General features: G+C 53.2%; 1 protein-coding gene across 11 annotated transcripts in view; it reads left to right on the top strand.

Moving 5' to 3' along the window:
- Positions 1–12,792: 12,792 nt before the first annotated feature.
- The window catches only part of CELF3 (CUGBP Elav-like family member 3), a 47,392-nt gene continuing 40,154 nt past the window's right edge, over positions 12,793–20,030 (top strand). For 10 of the 11 annotated variants that reach the window (XM_073322559.2, XM_073322566.2, XM_073322565.2 and 7 more), the window contains exons 1-2: positions 12,793–13,244; positions 13,343–13,665. In XM_073322559.2, the coding sequence (XP_073178660.1) occupies positions 13,521–13,665 (145 nt within the window). In that variant the 5' untranslated portion in view covers positions 12,793–13,244; positions 13,343–13,520. Of the gene's footprint in view, positions 13,245–13,342; positions 13,666–15,582; positions 15,891–20,030 lie in introns of those variants that run through there. The other variant, XM_073322570.2, reaches the window with a different exon arrangement.

A 20,030-nucleotide genomic window follows, 5' to 3' on the forward strand; every position in this document is an offset into this window, starting at 1 on the left:
AATTCCAGCTGGCTCCCTCTCTAGCCCTTACCCACGGCAGTGCACATTCTGTGGGTCCCACTGCTATAGGGCAGTTTCTAGGAGGGACAGTGTCGTAAAGTGGTCATCGAGGGGTTACCTGGGTTACTTGGAGTATTATGGGCTGGAGCCATGCCCCACCCCTCCCTTACTTCCTATTTAGTTAGTGGGTGTATGCCGCCCACCCCCAGTAGCTGAATAAAGCAGCATGTATCTTGTGCACGGAGCAGTCTTTTTACCAAACTGGGGATGAGGAAAACCATAAGAACAGCAACTCTGGGGGAAACGGAGGTGTTTTAATGCAGACGGTGAGGAGCGGCAAGCAAGGTGTTGAAAGACAAGTGCACCTGTGCGTGTGGCCTGGCTCAAGACGAACCAAGTATTGCTCATTTGCGAACGTCCTCGAGGAGCTGCTGTGGGTTATGCTGGTCTGCGAGAGAATTCTAGGGTGGTTGCTGGCAGCCAGGAACTTATCCTGATGATAATGGGATGGAGAGGTAGGATGTCTTCGTAGGTGTGTGACAGTAACACCCGGAGGCTCGGGGCCCCGTTGCACCAGGCATTGCATGGACACACAGCAAGAGACAGTCCCTTCCCCCAGCGGGCTCCCTGTCTGAATAAAGCTTGCCGGCTTGCAAGGTTAAGGCAAGACGTTTGTGTTTCTTGCAGCGGAAGGGCAGGGAGATTTACTCTCTAGGGATTCGACCTGGCATTCGTTTTTGGGAGGTACAGTTCTGTGTTCAGTTTCCATCCATCAAAGAGCGAGACACCCAAAGGCGCGCGGGGCAGAATAACACCCAGTGAATTTAATTTCCGAGGTAATGGGCTGAGAATCTCGTTTGTATTCTGGACAGCGTGCCAGGACGGGCAAATGGATTTTGCACCGTTTGGGGAAGGAAGTTCTGAGCACAGGACATGGTGACATTTTACTGATAGTTTTGTTAATAATGCAGAGTGTGCTGAGGCAAGATGAACTTTGGGAAAATAAACTGGCTAAATCCTCTTAATGAAACTTCTCGCCCTCAGCCCTGTGCCCACTCAGTGTTGGAACAGGAGGGACTGGGACTCAGGACTCCTGGGTTCTGTTCCCACCTCTGCCGGCTGACCTGGGGCAAGTCACGGGGGCCAATGTTTCTGAAGGCTTGGGCCAGCATAAGCAGCTGTTTGGATGCCCTGAGGATTTCCAGAACCAGGTGCTATGTTGTATCCACACTGTCTAAGCTCCCAGTGGCTTTGCCTCTCCAGAGGGCAGAACGCGGTCTGGGGGACAGGTGCCCAAACAGGGTCAGCCGTGGGAGCTCCAATGACACTAGGCCAAGGGGCCGCTGCTGAGGAGTGCCCCATTAAAGAGATGGTCCCTGGAGTGAGCCCCTCTGTGAGAGGGAGTGGGGAGCGTTGATAGGATTAGATTGAGGGGAGGTGGTGGAAAGAGCAGGCATTCTGACACTCAGGAACCAGGGAGGGGTCGGTGAGCCTGGCAGGGCCATCCTTGGGATCAGCCACCTTCCCCTTGGGATGGGGATCCCCACCCCTGCAGGGGGAAGGTCCCTGAGGATACAGCCTAGAGACACAGAGGGCGCCCAGGTGTCTGAGGTGCCAAGACAGGGCTGAATTGCCAGTGTCAGGCCAGGGAGAGATTCTGACACCACTGCCAGCTCCCCACAGCATGGGGTTGCTCCTCCTAGTTAGCTGGGTTTCCCCATCACCTGCCCCAACCGCCCACTCCCATCCCCAGCATGGCCACTCTCCACTGGCATCTGCAAAGGGCCCTAGAGTAGCTAGGCCTCATTAACATATACAAAGTGATAATTTGCAAAGGATACTGTGCACCTAGCGCAGGGGTGGACAAACTATGGCCCGGGGGCCACATCTGGCCCTCCAGATGTTTTAATCCAGCCCTCAAGCTCCTGATGGGGAGCGGGGTCCGGGGCTTGCCCCACTTTGCGTGGCTCCCGGAAGCAGCAACATGTCCTCCCTCCAGCTCCTACATGTAGGGGCAGCCAGGGGGCTTTGCACGCTGCCCCCGCCCCAAGTGCCTGCGGACGGGGCAGCGTGCAGAGCTGCCTGGCTGAGCCTCCATGTAGGAGCCGGAGAGGGGACATGCCACTGCTTCTGGGAGCTTCTTGAGGTAAGCGATGCCCAGAGCCTGCACCCTTGACCCCCTCCCCTGCCCCAACCCCCTGCCCCAGCCCTGATCCCCCTCCCACCCACCGAATCCCTCCATCCCAGCCCAGAGCCCCCTCCCACACCCTGAACTCATCATTTCTGGCCCCACCCCAGAGCCCGCACCCCCAGCCGGAGCCCACACCCCAACCCCCAATATTGTGAGCATTCAAGGCCCGCCATACAATTTCCATACCCAGCTGTGGCCCTCGGGCCGAAAAGTTTGCCCACCTCTGACCTAGTATATGTTTCCCCTCTGGGCTGGAGTGCCCTGGAAATGTGCCAGGGCTCTTTGGAAAATCCCTGGTTGCTCAGGCATCTTGGGGTACCCAGTTCCCACCTGAACCGCTAGATGCGGACACCCAATGGCAGATAGTGTCTGCCCTGAGCCTGGCCATGCACCCCATTTGGTGCATTCATGACCCAGGGGGGTGATGTTCCTGGTCCCTCTCTGGGCCCCCGCCTTCAGAGGAACTCAGTCTGTTACAGCCCTGGCTAGGCAGCCTTGGGTCCTCAGCTCTGACTGGAGCAGTTCCTGCCTGCAGCTCTGGAGAACTGTGGGTGGGTCATGGGTCGTCCCATGATACGAATTCTCATTCCCAGAGAGGGGGCTCCCTAGGGGCTCCCCACAAGCCTGGGGCTCAGGAGCCATTTTTGAGTGGGGCTTGTGCTCGAGAACATGGAGAAGGCCGCGAGGGGAACCCCAAGCCTAGTTGAGGAGCAGGGGCTGGGGGTTACCAAAGCTAGTGATGCCATGGGGCCTCGGGGGATGGCCCCGGGGCTAGGATACATAACGCCAGGACTTACTGGGTCCCCTTGGATGAGCCTGTGTCCCTGTCTGGGCCTCAGTTTCCCCATCTGGGTAAGAGCCCCTGCTTTGCCTGGCTTGTCTGTTCAGAGAGGGAGCTCTCTGGGGTAGGGACCATCTGTGTTGGTGCAGAGCCTGGCACTGTGGGGCCTTGATCTCCGTTGGTGCCACCTGGTGAAATAAGGGGCGGAGGAGAAATTGGGAGCTAACGTCCTGCACTGAGGCTGTGCTGAGACCCTGGATTTCCAGAACTCGGAGATCCAAACTCAGGGGTGCCACCTCCCTGGCTTCCAGCTGGCAGGGAATTTGACATTCAGACCCCCTGCCCCTTTCGGCATCCCAGGGTTTGCTGCAAATGCCAGGCCTGTCTCTGATGGATGGGCCAGGGCCCTTGGAGCGGCTGGTTTTAAATTTGTGGGGCTGGAGAGACGAGGCAGAGCCGGCTGGGCCAAATCCACGGGGAAACTCCGATGGGTTTCGTTCAAGCCCAGGAGCCTGCAGAGACCCAACAGGGTCAGCTTGGGATTGCCTAGTCTCCAGGGCTCTGTCCGGGCTGCCTGGAAATGACTCAAGCAACGTGGCTTCCACCACTTCCCCCGCTGGCTTTGCCAACCTCCAGAAATAGCAGCAGCAGATGCATCTTGGGAGACGTGGGGTTTCAGTGCAGGTAGCCAGCTGGTGCTACTGTGACTTATCAGTGAGACAGAGGTGAAACTCCGGGACGCTTTGTCCTGGCCTTGGGTGGCTGTTCAGTGTTACCGGGGACGTCAAGCCACTGGGGTAGCTAATGTCAGCGGAGAACGAAGGAACCCACGCGTATATATTTGTGTGTGTGTGAGGGAAAGAAAGGACTCCCCTTCTCTCTAGCCAGTTCCCAGCGTTTGCAGGCTCCATCTGAAAAATGCTTTGGGATCTCAGGCCAATATTTTCAAGCTCGGTGCCAAAAGTCAGGCCGTGTTTAGGCCCCTGGGTTCATGGCCTAATTTTCAGCCTCCCGTGGCTCCCCAGGAAGTTAACAGGAATAACTGGATCAGGCCCCTTACCGAGATGCTGGAGTCCAGCTCCAGGTGGGGGGAAGGGATACCTTTAGGTGCCTGTGGTTGAAAATGGTGACTAAGTTTATCAATATTGGGACAGGATCTTTAATCAGGTGGCGGCCTCGACTGGAGAAGGACAAAAGATGGTCCTATGGCTAATGCCCTGGGCTGGGACTCAGGGCAACTGGGTTCACTCCCTGGCTCTGCTAGTGACTTCCTGACAATTTAAGCACCTAAGAGCTGCCACATGGGGTCAGACCAATGGTCCATCTAGCCCAGTGTCCTGTCTCTGACAGCAGCCAGTACCAAAGGGAGTGAACAGAACAGGGGGCCCTAATGGAGTGAGCCACCCCATCTTCCCCGTCCTGGCTTCTGGCAGTCGGCAGTTTAGGGTCACCCCAGAGGATGGGGTTGCATCCCTGACCATCTTGGCTCATAGCCATTACTGGACCTATCCTCCAGAAAATTATCTAGTTCTTTTCTGAATGCAGTTATACCCTTGGCCATCACAACCTCCCTTGGCAATGAGTTCCACAGGTTAACTGTGCGTTATGTGCAAAAGTACTTCTTGTTTTCGTTAAACCTGCTGCCTATTGATGTCATTGTGTGAGCCCTGGTTCTTGGATTCAGGAAAGGGTAAATAGCACTTGATCTGTCTGTACCTCTGTTCCTCAGCTGTACAAGAAGGATAGTCACTCCGCTTGCCTGTTAAGACTGTGAGTTCTTTGGGGCAGGGACTGTCTCGCTCTGTGTCTGTGCAGCGCCTGGCCCAAGGGGGCCCTTAATCTCGCCCACTCTGTGTCTGTGAAGGGATCTGATCTCTGGGCAATGCTGTAATACAAATAATAGCAAACAGTATCACACCTCATTATGCATCTGTTTCCACACCTGGAAAATCCAGGTGCTAATATTTACCCTTGGGTCAGTAATTTATAGCACGGCCCCTGTTTTGAATATGCAGAAGGGCATTTACCATTGTTATTTTATTCTGTGTTTTCTTTGGAGTCCTTTGGCGTGGGCTCTGCTGCATGCCTGCAATTTATTATTCATTGACACAAATATCGGGAGTCTCAGCTCTTTGGGGGCAGGGGCTGTCTTTCTGCCCTGGGTTTGTACAGCGCCTAGCACTATGGGTCCATGCCTGGGGCTCCTAGACACTACCACAATGCATTATAGAGCTAATTAGCTAGAGTGATTCATGTGAGTAATAAATACAATTCCCCGTGGGATGTTTGCAGGGAAAAGACCTTTTCAAAAAGCTCTCTCAAGGTCGTTATTAGGGGCCAGATCCCCAGCTGGTGTAAATCAGCAAAGTCCATGGGCTCCAAGCAGATGAGTTGGCCTGGGTTTTTTTTAATGATGCAATTCAATGGAAACATGTTCAGGGAAAAGTGAAAAATATATTCCGTGCATTAAAAAAATCATAAATCAAGTCTTTCTTTTTTTTGCACTGCTGCCCTCCCCCAGGGAAAGCGGGTCTGCTCTCAACACACAAAGCTCTGACTTGATCTGGGGCCTGAGCCTTCTTAGCTAAGGGCCTTTAGTGCCCCTGTAGCACCCCCTTGTGGTAGGGTGCAATGTTGCAAGGGGTCCTTGTCTCTGGAGTCTCCTGCTGGCTGACTGTCACCTGGTTTTCCATGGCTTGGCCCTCTGGGCGAATCAGATAAAGTTGAGTCCCCTTCCGTGGTAACAAAAGGTGCAACTGAAAGTCCAAATCAAACGCTCAGACTAATAGGTTTTCTGCCCCCTCAGGTGCCACTGAAGTCATCTGCTTCCTGACCCTGGGGAGCTTCTCGTAGCTTTCTTCTTCCGCAGCAGGATTCCCCCACTGCCAGCTTCCCGTCAGGGCCTCCAAAAGACCAGGGAGCTCCCATCTCAGGGCTCCCCATCAGGGCCCTACCATGCTCCTTGGGGGGTCTCCTTCCTGCAGGAGATCCCCTCTGCCTTCTCTGTAGTCTCTTCCCTTAGACTGAGTCCTCCACAGCTGGGGTCAGTCACTCTAACTCCATCACACCTGGCTGGGACCACTCCTTGCCCCTCGGTGGCTAGATCATGGGCCAGGCTGAGGGGTAACTGCCAGGCAGTGCCCAGCTTAAGGGGCCGGCCCGCCCAATCCTTTTGCAGTCAGCATTATTATTATTTATGTTACAATAACCCCTGGAGGCCAGCACTGAGATCGGGGGCCGTGCGTGTACAGGGAGAGACATTCCCCAACACCGCCGAGTCTAAAGTCTGAATACAGCAGGCTGACAAAGGAAGGACGACGATCTCCGCTTTACAACTGTCAGGTCAAGTGATTTGCCCAAGATCACCCAGGAAGTCTGTGGCAGAGGGCAGAATTGATCCCCAGTCTCCTGAATCCCAGTCCAACATCTTATCCACTAGTCCATCCTTCCTCTGGCAGCCTGGCGACTATCGCAGAATCAGGCTAACGGTACTGCCATGGGCCCTGTATTATTGACAGCAGTGGGAGGTGGAGCAGGCCTGTAGGAAAAGCTTTCTCTTTACGTGTTCCCCAACACCTGCCTTATCCTTGGGCGGAAAGTTTAAGGGGATTAAAAATGACCTCATGACAGGCACGGGAGTGTGGGTCTGCAGTTTTGGTCTGCAATTTGTACCTACTGCCTGTTCAGACACTGCACACACACACACTATATACGATCCCCCAGACAACCCACACACACACTCACTCTATATATGACCCCCCAGAACCCCTCAGACAGCCCCATCACCATGCCTCCGCCAGTCCCTTCCCCCTCTGCGGAGAGAGAAACCGCGATCTCTTAATAAAAAGTCCAGATGAAGGACAAACCGCATCTCACCAGTGGCCATAAGAAATTATGCCCCAGGAAGTATAACATCCACATTGCTCTGGCCCATTCCTCCAGCTCTGGATCCAGAAGCCGGCCAGCCAGGGGCACAAGACCCTGCCGGCGTTCCTGTGTGCGTAGCAAGGCAGCGGCTTCTTTCCCTCCAGGAAAGCCAGGGCTCCATGACCAGAATTCGATAAAAGATATTAACCAAAATAGTCTCCTCCCACAGCTTAGCCACCCCCCTCCATCCCTGGCTGTCAGGCCAGCCCAAAGCAACAGCCAATTTCCGCTCTCCACAGCTACATCTTTCTGCCTCTGGGCCTAAGGGAAAAAAAACTCACAACCCTCTCCTGTCTCTTCGGGCAACGTCCATTGTCTCTGATTAAAGAAATGGGGTGGGGGGAATCTGGCAAAGGAAAATGGCCTGATTTCAAAACCCTTGGGAAAATTGCAACAGCAAAACAATTCTTTGAAAGCCAAATGAAATGTGATGGGAAATGCTCCCATGCATGGCCGGTAAGGTTTCTCCTCCTCAGCTGCAAAACCTGGGCTGGGGAGATGGCACAAATATTGCCTCCTCTTTGTGTTTGATACATGGGCTGGGCCACAAAGCATTTAAAAGATGACAATTGGGTTTCTGAAGACAGCAGCTGTGGGTTGCTTCCAGGATGACTCCTGAGGGAATTATGCGCCAAACAATTAAAAATTCTGCACCAAAAAATTAAAAATCCTGCGCACAATATTTTAAAATTCTGAAAAATTCTGCAAAATTTATTTGTCAAATAAATGTGGAGGCTCCAGCATGGCATTTTGGAGTACAGGCCACTGGCTGCGCAGAGATCGGAGATCACTGTGCAGCTCCCCCCTGGGACACCGACTCAGTGGTGAGGCTGCACCCAACCCTGAACCAGTGCAAGGACCGGGTCTGCCACAGAAACACACCCAGGGACCAGGGAGGGGTCAGTGCAGGGGCTCGTTGGGGTAGTCTAGGTGCAGGGGGAATGGGGCTTATTGGGAGGGGGCTCTGAGTGTGGAGGGGTGAGGCTCAGTAGGAGGGTCAGGGGGTCTGGATGCACGGGGCTTGGACAGATAGGGGAGCAGCTCCCTGTACAGGGATCCCTCCCCATGCAGCTTAGGAGTGATGGGTGCAGGAAGTGAAGGGGGGAGTTTGCAGAGCTTCCTACAGCTGGGGGAGAAATCTAGGGGTGAGTCTGACCCAGCCCTGGATGCCATGCAGGGGAAAAGGAAGTCCCATCCTCCCCAGCCCAGCTGGGACTAACAGATGAGCCTAGCGCAAGGGTAGGAGCCACCAGCCAGGTCTTCCCCAGTCCCACCTCCTGCCTCACAGTGATTTACCTCTCTGCTGGCTTCCCTGGGCACCCAAAACATACTGCAGGGGGCCGGGGGGGGGGTGTCGCATGACCGCTCTTCTGGCTTCCCTTTGCTTTCCTGTCAGAAAGTCATTTTTCTGTGGGGAAGCAAAGAAATCTGAAGGGGACATAAATTCTGCACATGTGCAGTGGTGCAGAATTCCCGCAGGAGTACAGGATAGATGGATGTGTATATACGTGTGTATATATGTATAAATGCACCTAGACAGGTAGGTAGAGGGTATGTATTAGGATTGATGGAGGGATGGCTAGGTGGGGGTGTATGGGGATGGAGGGATGGCTAGGTGGGGGTGTGGGGGGGATGGCTAGGTGGGGGCGGGGCTGGTTTATCTGATGTCACTCAGTGTTGATAAAATGAGAACTTTGACCCACTAAAATAAAGGATCTGGGGACTTTGGGGCTGGTTGGTTTCTTGCCTGGGTTTCCAAAGGGCCCTTTCTTTTTATTTTTAGCAACCAGTGAGTGGGGGGGGGGGCTGCAGCCCCAGATCATTTTCTCTGAAACCCACTTCCCACAGCTGCCAGCTCCCAGCAGGGCATCTCCCCGTCTCTGTTACTCTGATTTGATTAGGATTTAAATCACGCATGTGTGTGCGTGTGCGTGTGTGTGTGTGTGTGTATCTCTGTGTGTATAAATCTCCTTTATATGTGTGTTGCCACGTTTATGTATCACTGTGTATCTATGAATAGGTGCATATCTGTGTGTACCTGTGTGTGTATCATCTTTATATGTGTGTTTTGCTCTGCATGCATCTCTCTGTGTGTATCCATGTGTGTGAGTGTGTTGTTGTATCTGGGTGTGTGTGTGTATCTCCTCCGGGTGTGTTTGTTTCTGTGTGTATCTGTATGTGCATATCGCTGTGTATTGCTGTACGTGCAGCTCTGTGTGTGCATCTGTGTGTGTTGTGTGTGTACATCTGTGTGTGTGTTGCTGTGTGAATCTCCTCTGTGTGCATTGCTGTGTGAATCTCCTCTGTGTGCATTGCTCTGTGTGTGTGCGTGTATCTCCTCTGGGTGTGTATGTTTGTGTGTGTATCTGTGTGTTGCTGTGTATATCTCGTGTGTGTGTGGGTGCTGCTCTTTGTGTGTGTGCGTGTATCTCCTCCGGGTGTGTACGTCTGTCTGTGGGTCTGTGTGTGAGTGTGTTGCTCTGTGTGTGTGTGTGTGTGTGCATGCGTGTGTCTCCGCCGGGTGTGTATGTTTGTGTGTGTATCTGTGTGTTGCTGTGTGTGTGTGTGTGTTGCTCTGTGTGTGTGTGTGTGTGTATCTCCTCCGGGTGTGTACGTCTGTCTGTGGGTCTGTGTGTGTGTGTGTGTGCACGTGTATCTCCTCCGGGTGTGTATGTTTGTGTGTGGATCTGTGTGTGTGTGTGTGTGTGTGTTGCTCTGTGTGTGTGCGTGTATCTCCTCTGGGTGTGTATGTTTGTGTGTGGATCTGTGTGTTGCTGTGTGTGTGTGTGTGTGTGTGTGTGAGTGTGTATCTCCGCCGGGTGTGTACGTCTGTCTGTGGGTCTGTGTGTGTGTGTGTTGCTCTCTGTGTGTGCGTGTGTCTCCGCCGGGTGTGTGGGTCTGTGTGTGGGTCTGTGGTTTCAGGGAAGCCAAGCCGGGGGTCCGGCCCGGCCGATCCCGGCTCCCGGCGCCGCTCGGCCCGGCTCGCTCCGCGGAGGCCCAGCTGGGCTTCAGCACCGCGGACAGCTCCGCGAACAATGGGCAGTGCGCCGGGACAGGCTAAGGGACTCTCGACAAATTCTCAGCAGGAGGAGGCTGCTCCATGCTTGTGGCTCTTAGGAGGCAGCGTAGCCTAGTGCTCAGAGCAGGGCTGGGAGTGGGGGCTGCAGATTTCTCTCTGCCACTGGGGAAGTGTGGTCCAGTGGTTAGAGCAGGGCACAGGGACTCAAGATCCCTAGGTTCTGTAGCTGGGCATGGAGGGTGGGGTACTTATGGCAGGGGAGCAGACATCCAGACTCCTGGGTTCTCGTCCAGCTTGGGTGGATCTAGCAGCCCAAGCAAGGGCCTGGACATCAGGACTCCTGGGTTCTCTGGGGGAAGTGCGGTCTTCAGTGGCTATAGCAGGGGACTGAGGGTCACGAGTGCTGGGTTCCATTCCCACCTTGGAAGTGGGAGTGTAACATAGTACTTTGGGCAGTGGGGGGTAGGACACCTGGGTTCTACTCTCAGCTCCCAAGTGTGGCCTTGACTCAGTTTCCACGTCTGTCAAAGTGGATTAACGAGACCTACCTCTGTACTGAGCCCCACTTCCTTGTGGCCAGGGGATGGACGGTAAATACAAAATGGTACAGTGGTGAGGCTTTATCAGGGTGATGCTTAGAACTGTGTCCCGTGTTACACACACACACACACACACACACACACACACACACACACACAAGCCCCAGCAGGTGGCGTTCGCTTTGGTAAACGGTTTAAATAATAATAAAATAGGCATTTCTAGTAATTTCTCAAGCCATTTTTGTGCAGATTATCCCCCAAACTAAAAAGGCATCGGCTTCCAGATACCAACTCCCTTCCTTGGTCGGCCTCATCTCCTTTTCTCCTTAATTAACTGCATTACAGCAGCGCCATACTACCTAAGAGCAGGTGCTGGTCCTGGGATACTTAGCCAAAATCTCCTCTTCCTGTGATGTTCAGCAAGCTGCTGATGCTCCCCACCCCAGAGGTGGCTGCATTTCCCTAGTGCCAGGTGTGTAGTGTGGTGAGGCAGTTCAAAAAGAAAAGGGACTTGAGAGATGTAAGCCTGTGTAGTATATTGTATTGTATTATATTACATTTATTAATGCAAATACACACACACAAAATACACAGGCACACAGCACTGGTGTGACCAGGGCTGGAATTCAGCGTCTAGTTCTGATGTTCAGAATTCAAGAAGGATGTTGATAAATTGCAGAGGGGTCAGAGAAGAGCCAGAAGAATGATTAAAGGATTGTAAAACCTGCCTTATAACGATAGACTCAAAGAGCTCAGTCTATTTAGCTTAACAAAGAGAAAGTTAAGGGGTTATTTGATCACAGTTTATAAGTATCTACATGGGGGACAGAAATTTGATAATAACGGGGTCTTCAGTCCAGCCAACAAAGGTCTAACAAAATCCAATGGCTGGAAGTTGAAGCGAGACCAATTCAGACTAGAAATAACATGCACATGTTTAATTAATCCTTGGAACAATTTACCAAGGGGGCTGGTGGATTCTCCTGGCAATTTTTAAATAGAGATTGGATCTTTTTTCTAAAAGACCTGCTCTATTTCAAACAGGAATTTATTCAGGGCAGTTCTCTGGCCTGTGTGATGCAGGAGGTGAGACTAGATGACCCCAATGGCCCCTTCTGGCTGTATGATGTCGGGCAGAGGTGGGCAAACTACAGCCCACAGGCCACATCCGGCCCTCAAGCTCCTGCTGGGGAGCAGAGTCTGGGGCTCCCGTGCTCCAACCAGAGAGTGGGGTTGGAGGCCATGCTGGGCACCCATGCCGAGGCTCCCGGAAGCAACAGCATGTCCCCCCTCCAGCTCCTACATTTAGGGGTAGCCAGGGGGCTCCACGTGCTGCTTCCACCCCAAACACCACCTCTGCAGCTCCCATTGGCTGGGAACTGTGGCAAATGGGAGCTGCAGGGGTGGCGCCTGCGGGTGGGGCAGTGCGCAGGGCCGCCTGGCTGCACCTCTGCATAGGAGCTGGAGGGGGGACATGCCACTGCTTCCAGGAGCTGCTTGAGGTAAGCGCCGCCTAGAGCTTGCACTCCTGACCTGCTCCCACGCCCCAACTCCCTGCCCCAGCCTGGAGACTCCTCCAGCTCCCTGAACTCCCCATTTCTGGCCCCACCCCAGAGCCGGCACCCCCAGCCAGAGCCCTCACCCTCTTCTGCACCCCAACCCCAATTTTGGGAGCATTCATGGCCCACCATACAATTTCCATACCCAGATGTGGCCTTTGGGCCAAAAGATTTGCCCACCCCTGATCTAGGAATAGATAGAGAAGCCAAGGTTTTCAAAAGAGATCCATGATTATGGGGGCCTCTATTACTGGCTTACACTTGAGGCTCCTAAAAGAGATTGAAGCTCCTGCATGTCTGGACCCTTTCAGTGGGTCTCCACTTGGGCAGCCCCAGTATTGAGGCACCCAAAACCACTCATCACTTGTGAAAGCCGTGGCCCGTATATGCACATGCATGTACGTGTGCACACCTAATAAACTCAAACTAGAGTATCTGTGGGGGTGTTCTGTGTTGTATGATCTGATCTCATATGGTGCAGTATTTCCCTATATAGACCATCTACACTGGCTTCTCAGGAAGCGGCCCTTAGAAGAACAGCACAAGCAGTTCCGGTAACAAGCCAGGGTCTCTGTTTTTCTGTCCGGGCCTGTATTTATTTACATCGGTTGACCTAACCTGTCGTTTTCTGTGGCACTGAACCTCCCTGCTTGCCTGCCTCCCTGCCTGCCTGCCTGCGTCTCTCCCGGGGCTGGGAGTTTGCTCCCGGTCCCTAAATCTGACATCATTATTTGTCAGGGAAGGGGGGCGGTCTGGAGAGGAGGGTTCTGTTGGTAAAGAAGAGATTTGAATCAGAGCTCAAGATCCATTAAAGGGAGAAATCCAGCAAAAGCGGCTGAAATCCAGCTTGGAAAAGGGGTGGGAGGGGGGGGAAAAGGAGAAGGAAGACATGAATCGATAATTTATTTATTTATTTATTTATATACATTTTTTTTTTTAAGAAAAAAAAACCCACCCCCTCCCCACCCACCCCCAAGATTTTACACTGGTCTCAGCCTCTTCAAGGAAAGTTAATCAATAAACTAATTAACTGCTTTGCAAGCTCTGTAATTAATAGATCAAAAGTATTCGCGCCAGGGCTGTGACATTGCTAAGAGCTCGGGTCCAAGGAGGCGGAATTGCAAGATTCTTCAGAGTTGATTTTTTTTTCTTTTTCTTTTTTACCGATGATGATTTAATTTGTGTTTTTTGCACCAAAAAAAAAATCCGGATTTTTTATTTTTTAAAGGTAAAAAAAATCAGAGACAGCAAGAAGGCAACAGGGAGGAATCCCCCTCCCCCCCCACCACCACCCCCAAAAAACCCACTTTTTTTTTTTTTTTACAGATTTGGAAGATCCCGGTTCAAGCATCCAGAGCCACCAATCCGCCTCTGCTCCCTTTGTTTGGTTCGCCGCTGGGCAGTGTTGGGACCGTAGTCAAGGCTGGGATTGTGTTCTCGCTTCCTCCGCTGGGGCTGGGTAGGCGATTCGAAGCTCGCCCCCCAGATTCGCCCCTTTGGACCAATGAAGGAACCCGATGCCATTAAACTTTTCGTCGGGCAGATCCCACGGAATTTGGAGGAGAAGGATCTCAAGCCCATCTTTGAGCAATTTGGGAAGATCTACGAGTTGACAGTGATTAAGGACAAATACACGGGCATGCACAAAGGTAAGTGAGCCAGGCCCAGGCTGCAAGAACAACAATGGGATGGCGGGGGGGGGGGAGAAAACTGACTATGAAATGACAAAGCAAGAGCAGCCTGAGAAAAAAGGAGACTTGGGGATGTCGGGGGAGATCAGATCAGCTGTGGCCAGGAGGGCAGAGAAAGTCGGGGCCATGCGAAATGGCCATGCATATTAAAATGTCAGGGCTTAGAGAGGGGGGAGGCCACGCAACAATGAGCTGTTTGCAGCGAGAGTGAGATGGTAGCAGATGGCAGGAGGTACAATCAGATGAGAGGCGTCATGGATAGAGGCCGGGGGTTTGTATGTGCAATTTGTTTAGGGAGTGGGGTTGGAGCGGGGGAAGGGACAGTTCTCCGCCACCTCACCCTGACTCCAGTGGGGTAGTTTTGCACTGGAGAGAGTCAGGCCCTGTGTGTGTGTGGGGGGGGGGGTTGTGACCCCATTTCCTTCTGCCCCGGACACCTTTGAGTCTCCATTTAGCACAGGGATTGAGTTATCATCTGAGTCCCAAACCCAGTGAATATTCGCCACTTGTGTAACTCTGGGCCAGAGGAAGCAAAGGTAAAACTTGTGAGGTTCTGATCCCAAATACCCAGGCTGGGCTTTGACTGTTCCCTCATGATTCCTTTCCTCCTGTATAAACAGACCGTCTGTCGTCCCCCCGCCCCCCAACCCACTTCTCGTGATCTTGCCAAATGGCATATCCTTCGCTTCTGCTAAAGGAGGCCTGTCTTCAGCCTGAGGCCTCTAGGTCAGAGCTAAATTTGTCTCTGCTGGTTAATTTCTTGTCTTCTTTTTTAAACACACTGCTCTGTATTAGGGAGGGAGCAAGCGGTCTTTAAAAAGCAGAATGGGGGGGGGGGCTGCAGATCAGCATGTGAAATAGATCCAGGGGCAAATTAAACAAGGGCTCTGGCCAATTTCTTAATTCAAAAGAAAGTTCCAAATTGCATGGGTGAAAAATCCTGCTCTGGGAATATTCCTGAAAACAAAAGAGAAGGCAGGGCAGGATTAGCTAAGGAGGCGATTCGCATAAGATCATTTTCTAGAATTTGATAACATTCCATTTTTACAAGCCCAGAATTAAAGCAATTGTGGAAACCCGGCTTTCTCGGAGGGTATTTTGAGTTGGATTGAGGGATTCAGCCCTAGGGATGGAGGCTGGCTGGGAAAGATTAGTCACTGTATAATGTGTGAAAAAGAGAGGAGATCAAAGTGTAGGAAAACGGGTTTTATTTTACCCCTTTATAAATCAGGTACATTGGCTGATATTTTTGTAAACTGAGGAGAGAAAGATCCAGCACTGATGTAAATCAGAGTAGCCCCACTGACTTCAGTAGATGCTATGCCCATTCCTCTCAGCTGAGAATCTGGCCCTTAGCATATTTTTACAGCTGGTACATGTGGAAAACATCAACAATAACAACCAGGCTCTGACTTCAGAGCCGGCTGTTGGGTCTTCTTATTGCTCTATGGGTTTAAAACTTCAGTTCTAACCCCGAGAGTGAGAGTGGTTATAGGACTGGAAGGCAGGAAGGTTTGAACATTACCAAAAAACCACAGATGAACAATCGCTCGGATTTTCACTAAACCAAGCGGGTCCCCTTAGGCGCGACTAATTATTTTATCAAATACAAATGCAAATGATTTATATGCAAGTCGCAAAACAGAGAATGCTCCAGGACAAGAGTTTTGTGCTTTAAAAACCAACCAAACCTCCTTACATAACAAAGATGTTTAAATTATTAAAGGTGTGAAAGAAGCTTCCATTTCCAGGCAGTCCCAGCGGGGGAAGATGTAGCAGGGTGGAACTGGGCTAATGTGACACAAACTCGGCATTGGTTGTTTTCCCTGGCTCACCAGCACAAGAGAAACTCGGGTGTGGGGGGCTGAGATACACCGCTGGGGTTGGCAAAGCTGACAAATTCAGGGAATCAAAATGGAGCATCTTTGGGAGGAGAGGGAGCCAATGCGAATATGAAGAGTTTCTGACTCCAATAACCAGCATCCAGAGGAACCGCTATGGACTAGATTAGGGGTTCTCAACCCGGGGTACTCAAAGGTCTTCCACGGGGGACAGCAACTCATCTAGATATTTGCCTAGTTTTACAACAGGTGACATAAAAAGCACCAGCCAAATCAGTACCAACTAACATTTCATACAGACAGTGACTTGTTTATACTGCTCTGTATTCTCTACTCTGAAATGTAAGTACCATATTTATCTTCCAATTGCTTTATTTTATAATTCTATGGTAAAAATGAGAAAGTCAGCAATTGTTCAGTAATAGTGGGGCTGGGACATGCCTGTATTTTTATGTCTGGTTTTCTAAGCAAGTCGCTTTTAAGTGAGGTGAGACTTGGGGGTATGCGAGACAAATCAGACTCCAGAAAGGGGTACAGTCGTCTGCAAAGGTTGAGAGCCACTGGACTAGATCCTTCTTTATTTCTGTAGCAATGACAGCGCTAGGTGCTTTGGGATGAAGGCAAAGGCCATGCCCCCATAGAGTTTACATCAGCTAAGGCCCAGTCCAGGAGCCTAACCAGGTGTAGCACTTCCTGATACAAGCAGTGCCATGGAAGCCCAGGGGCTAGCCAGCACGACACCTACTAACCAAGAGTTTGCAGGATTCAAATAATTATCGTCCCGGCGATTAGGAAGCTTTGCTCTAACCCCAGCTGCTGGGCTGGGCTGGGGTTTTGTTGTTCACGTACGTTGCAAGGGCGGGGGAAGGGAAGAGAGAAATCCGGCTTTCCAGCAGCAGTGGAATCTGAATGATCGGGGCGGCCCCAGCTGAAACAGTTTTGAGGCTGAACCGTAAATGCGTTTGATTATTCTTTTTTAACGGCAGTTTTTTGGTACCGCTCCCGTTCCAGATTTAGGGCCAAAAACCCGAGTGGGGGAAACTCAGTTTCTCAAAAGGGGACTTTAAAAAAAAAACAGTGAATGGTTTTAACCCCAATAAATGCTCATCTCTTCAGAGGACGGGGGGGCTGGTCAAACAAAGAGCTGCAGATTGAGTGGCTATAAGATGTCATCGTTAAGGGCTTGACCCAAATGCATGCGTAGGTCCCAGGCCTGTGATGTCCTCAGCATCGTTATACTCCCGTTGACTTCAGTGGGTTTTGGCTTGGACACGATTGGACGGATTACAGGGCAGATTTCCAGTTGTGCCGTACCCACTGTTGGCACCAGCTTTGCCAAAGGGCTCAGTATCTGCCCAGCCCCTGACACGCTGAGCTGGGCACTGAGGGTTCAATCCTGTGCCATGCTGAACACCTTGAGTTCAGGAAGAGCTGAGAGTGCTCAGCACCCACGCTGGATTGGGCCCCGGGTGGAGCATAGGATAAACCCGGCTTCATGCTCTTGGCTTCACCAGAGCAGGGATTCAGCAGCCATTGCTTCTGGGAGGAAGGTACCTTGGGAGCTAAGGCAGAAGGGACCCTCCTTGGCTAGGCCCTGGCAGATCTGCCCTGGGCAGCCCCTTGCTGAAGATACTGTCGTGTGCTGGGGCTCACAGAGTCCTGTACGGGGCCAGGCTGGAGTCTGGGGTCGTTACTGCGGGATAACGAGGTGCAATGCCCCCTTCCCCTGAGCAATCAAGTCTGAGTAGAGAAGGTTTTACCCTCTGCTTGGTCCCACTTGTCAAACCAGGAGCCTGGTCCTTTCCCCCTGGCTCAGAGCCATGCCGTGGGGCAAGCTCTCCCAGGCCCACACCTCTGGGGGCTCCGATGTAGAAAGGTGGCGCGGGCTCTGTGCCAACTGGCCAGGGCAGGACAGGCCCCCCCCACAGAGTTCTGTCTCCACAAGGGGCAATGCTGACCAGCAGCCTGGGAGGAGGCCACTGCCCCTTCCCCCGTGCAACCCCTTAATGACCTTCCCCAGAGCAGGACACCCCCAGCCACGGGGCCCAATCACAGAGCTGGTGGCTCCGTGGCACTGTGCGCTCACCGCTGGGCCTGCCCAAGCCCCTGGCTCTACCAGGGCCCAGGTCTTGGGCCGGGCCTGGTGCCCAGGGGTGGATTTCTCTTAGCTCTGTGCACGCTGACCCCAGGGGGGCAGAGGGGCTGGCAGACCCTGGAACCCAACTCTGGAATTGGTGGCGGTACAGCCTGCCCCGGCTGGGATCCGGGTGTAGCTGGCTCAGCAGGTGTTCCACGCGTTCCCGCAGAGGATAAGAGTTTACTACTGCTACCCGCCAGGGAGCTTCTGGTGCTGGCGGCCTCTGGGTTTGGCCCACTCGTGGTGACCCCTAGGCAACTTGCCCTTTCCCGAGGAGGTTTCTAGTGGGTTGTTAGCATGGCAGGGAAGGCTTCTGTGCTCCCTGGGCTGGGGCACCTCCCTGGGCTAGCCGGTGCAGGAGGAGGGCTCTACAGGGCAGCAGTCCCCAGGTCGGGGGAGGAGGGAGGGAGGGAGAATGGCCTTGAGGCTAAGGCAGCGGGGCTAGGATGCAGGAGGTCTGGCTGAAATTATCTGGCTCTGCCTCCTTGGCCAAGGCTGCTGCACCCTGCCCCAAGCTGAGTCAATCCTTCCTCTGGGAGCCACCCACCGATCTCAGAGGGGTGACTTGGGATGCAGGCATGAGTCGGGGGATTAGGATCCGGCTCATACTCACCCTGTGCCTCGGTTTCCCCATCCGTACAAGGAGGGTATGGCTTCTTTATAAGGGGGCGGGTGTAAGACTAGATCCAGGGCAGGCTGGGAAGGGCTCAGGGGAGGGGAGACGGGGGATCAGATGGCTACAGCTGGGCCACATAAGTAGGGGATTGGAGCAAAACATGCGCACCCCGGATCCACCCCGGAGCAAGTGAGGGTGGTTCATGGGCAGGGTCAGCTCCCCAGCTGGTCCAAGGCAATAAGGAGGCAGTGTTGGCGACATCCCAGCTGAGGACCCCGCAGTGTGCCCGGCTTCCATCAGGAGCGGCTGCGAGAGGCAGAGGGTCTGGCAGACCTCTGGCTGCTGGCAATGGGGCTGGCAATGGGGCGCCTCTGGGAGGGCCGGCTGGAGCAAAACCGCTTTTCCACCTCGCTGCCCTCCACAGCGCTCTCGTTGGCAGGGAGCGACGATTAGTCTCCGGACTCTAGCTACGAAGAAAAAGAGTGTATTTTTCTCATGAATATTTTACAGAGCCGGCCTCCCCAGGCCCTGCCCGAGCACTATGGACGGCTCGTGTCAAGGCCGCTCACGCCAGTGCTGACATACACGTGCCTGGCACACGCTCCCACACTGTGGCCCGCACGCTCGTCACTTGCTCTGAGCTCGCTAGCAGCTGGTTCAGCGAGAGAATGAACTGATGGGGGGAGTGAAAAGAAAGAAGGAAGGTGGCTCTTATAAAAAAAGGGAGTGGGGTCCAGTGGTTACAGCAGAAGACTGGGAATCAGGACTCCTGGATTCTATTCTTGGGTCTGGGGGGATGTCTAGAGCAGGGGCCTGGGAATCAGGGCTCCTGGGTTTTCTTCCCAGCTCTGCTGCTTTTGCCCAGCGTAACTTTGGGCAAGTCAGTGCCCTTTCTGTGCCTTGGTTTCCCCTTCTGTCACATGAGGATGAGGCGAATACCAAACAGCTGGGCGAATTAATTCACAGTCCCCAAGTGGCTGGCACTCCCGGGTCAAAGGGCTGGATTTCCGAGCGACCCGCTCCCTCTGAGTTTCAGAAGAGCTTGGCTCCCATTCGGGCATCTCAGCGGCGGGTCACAAGAGCAAAACACAGCTTAGCGGTGGGAACAGCCACCTGCCGAGCCCCCTGGGGAAACCGGCCCTGATTTAGGTGTCCCGCCTGCCTGGCCAAGCCCGCCCAGGCCTGTCGTGTCTTTGGGGAGGGTTCAGACCCAAGCTGCAGGAATAACCCAGGGTCTGGAGCCCCCACCAGCGGGAGAGACTGGAGAAGCTCAGGCTTCCGGGTTATCCAGGAGAAGGTGAAGGGGGAGGTGTGATCTGGGCCTGGGTGATTTTTAGAGTCGGCGACTCTTCGATCTAGTGGCGAGAGGAAACCCCAAAGGGAGTGGCTGGCAAGTGAAGCCAGACAGCAGCCTAGAAATAAGGTTCACATGGTGAGCAGGCAGGGTGATTAGCCACTGGGACAGCTCGCCTTGGGATGAGGTGGCTTCTCCCTCCCTGGAAGGCTTTTAACTCAAGACTGGCTGGCTATTTAAAAGCCAAGCCATCGCTCGACCAGATGCTATGGGCTTGATCCCAGAGGCTCTTTGGCCGGGGAAGCTCATAACGGCCCCTGCCTTAAAATCTCAGACTCTGTGGTTTGCCCGAGAGAGCTGAAAACCTGGGGTTTGTTAAGCGACGTCTGGCCTCCTCCTTTGCTGTGCCTTTGTGGCGATTCGTGCTCGCTGGGC

Source organism: Lepidochelys kempii, chromosome 24 (assembly GCF_965140285.1).
Source record: "Lepidochelys kempii isolate rLepKem1 chromosome 24, rLepKem1.hap1, whole genome shotgun sequence".
In the NCBI taxonomy this organism is placed as follows: Eukaryota; Metazoa; Chordata; order Testudines; family Cheloniidae; genus Lepidochelys; species Lepidochelys kempii.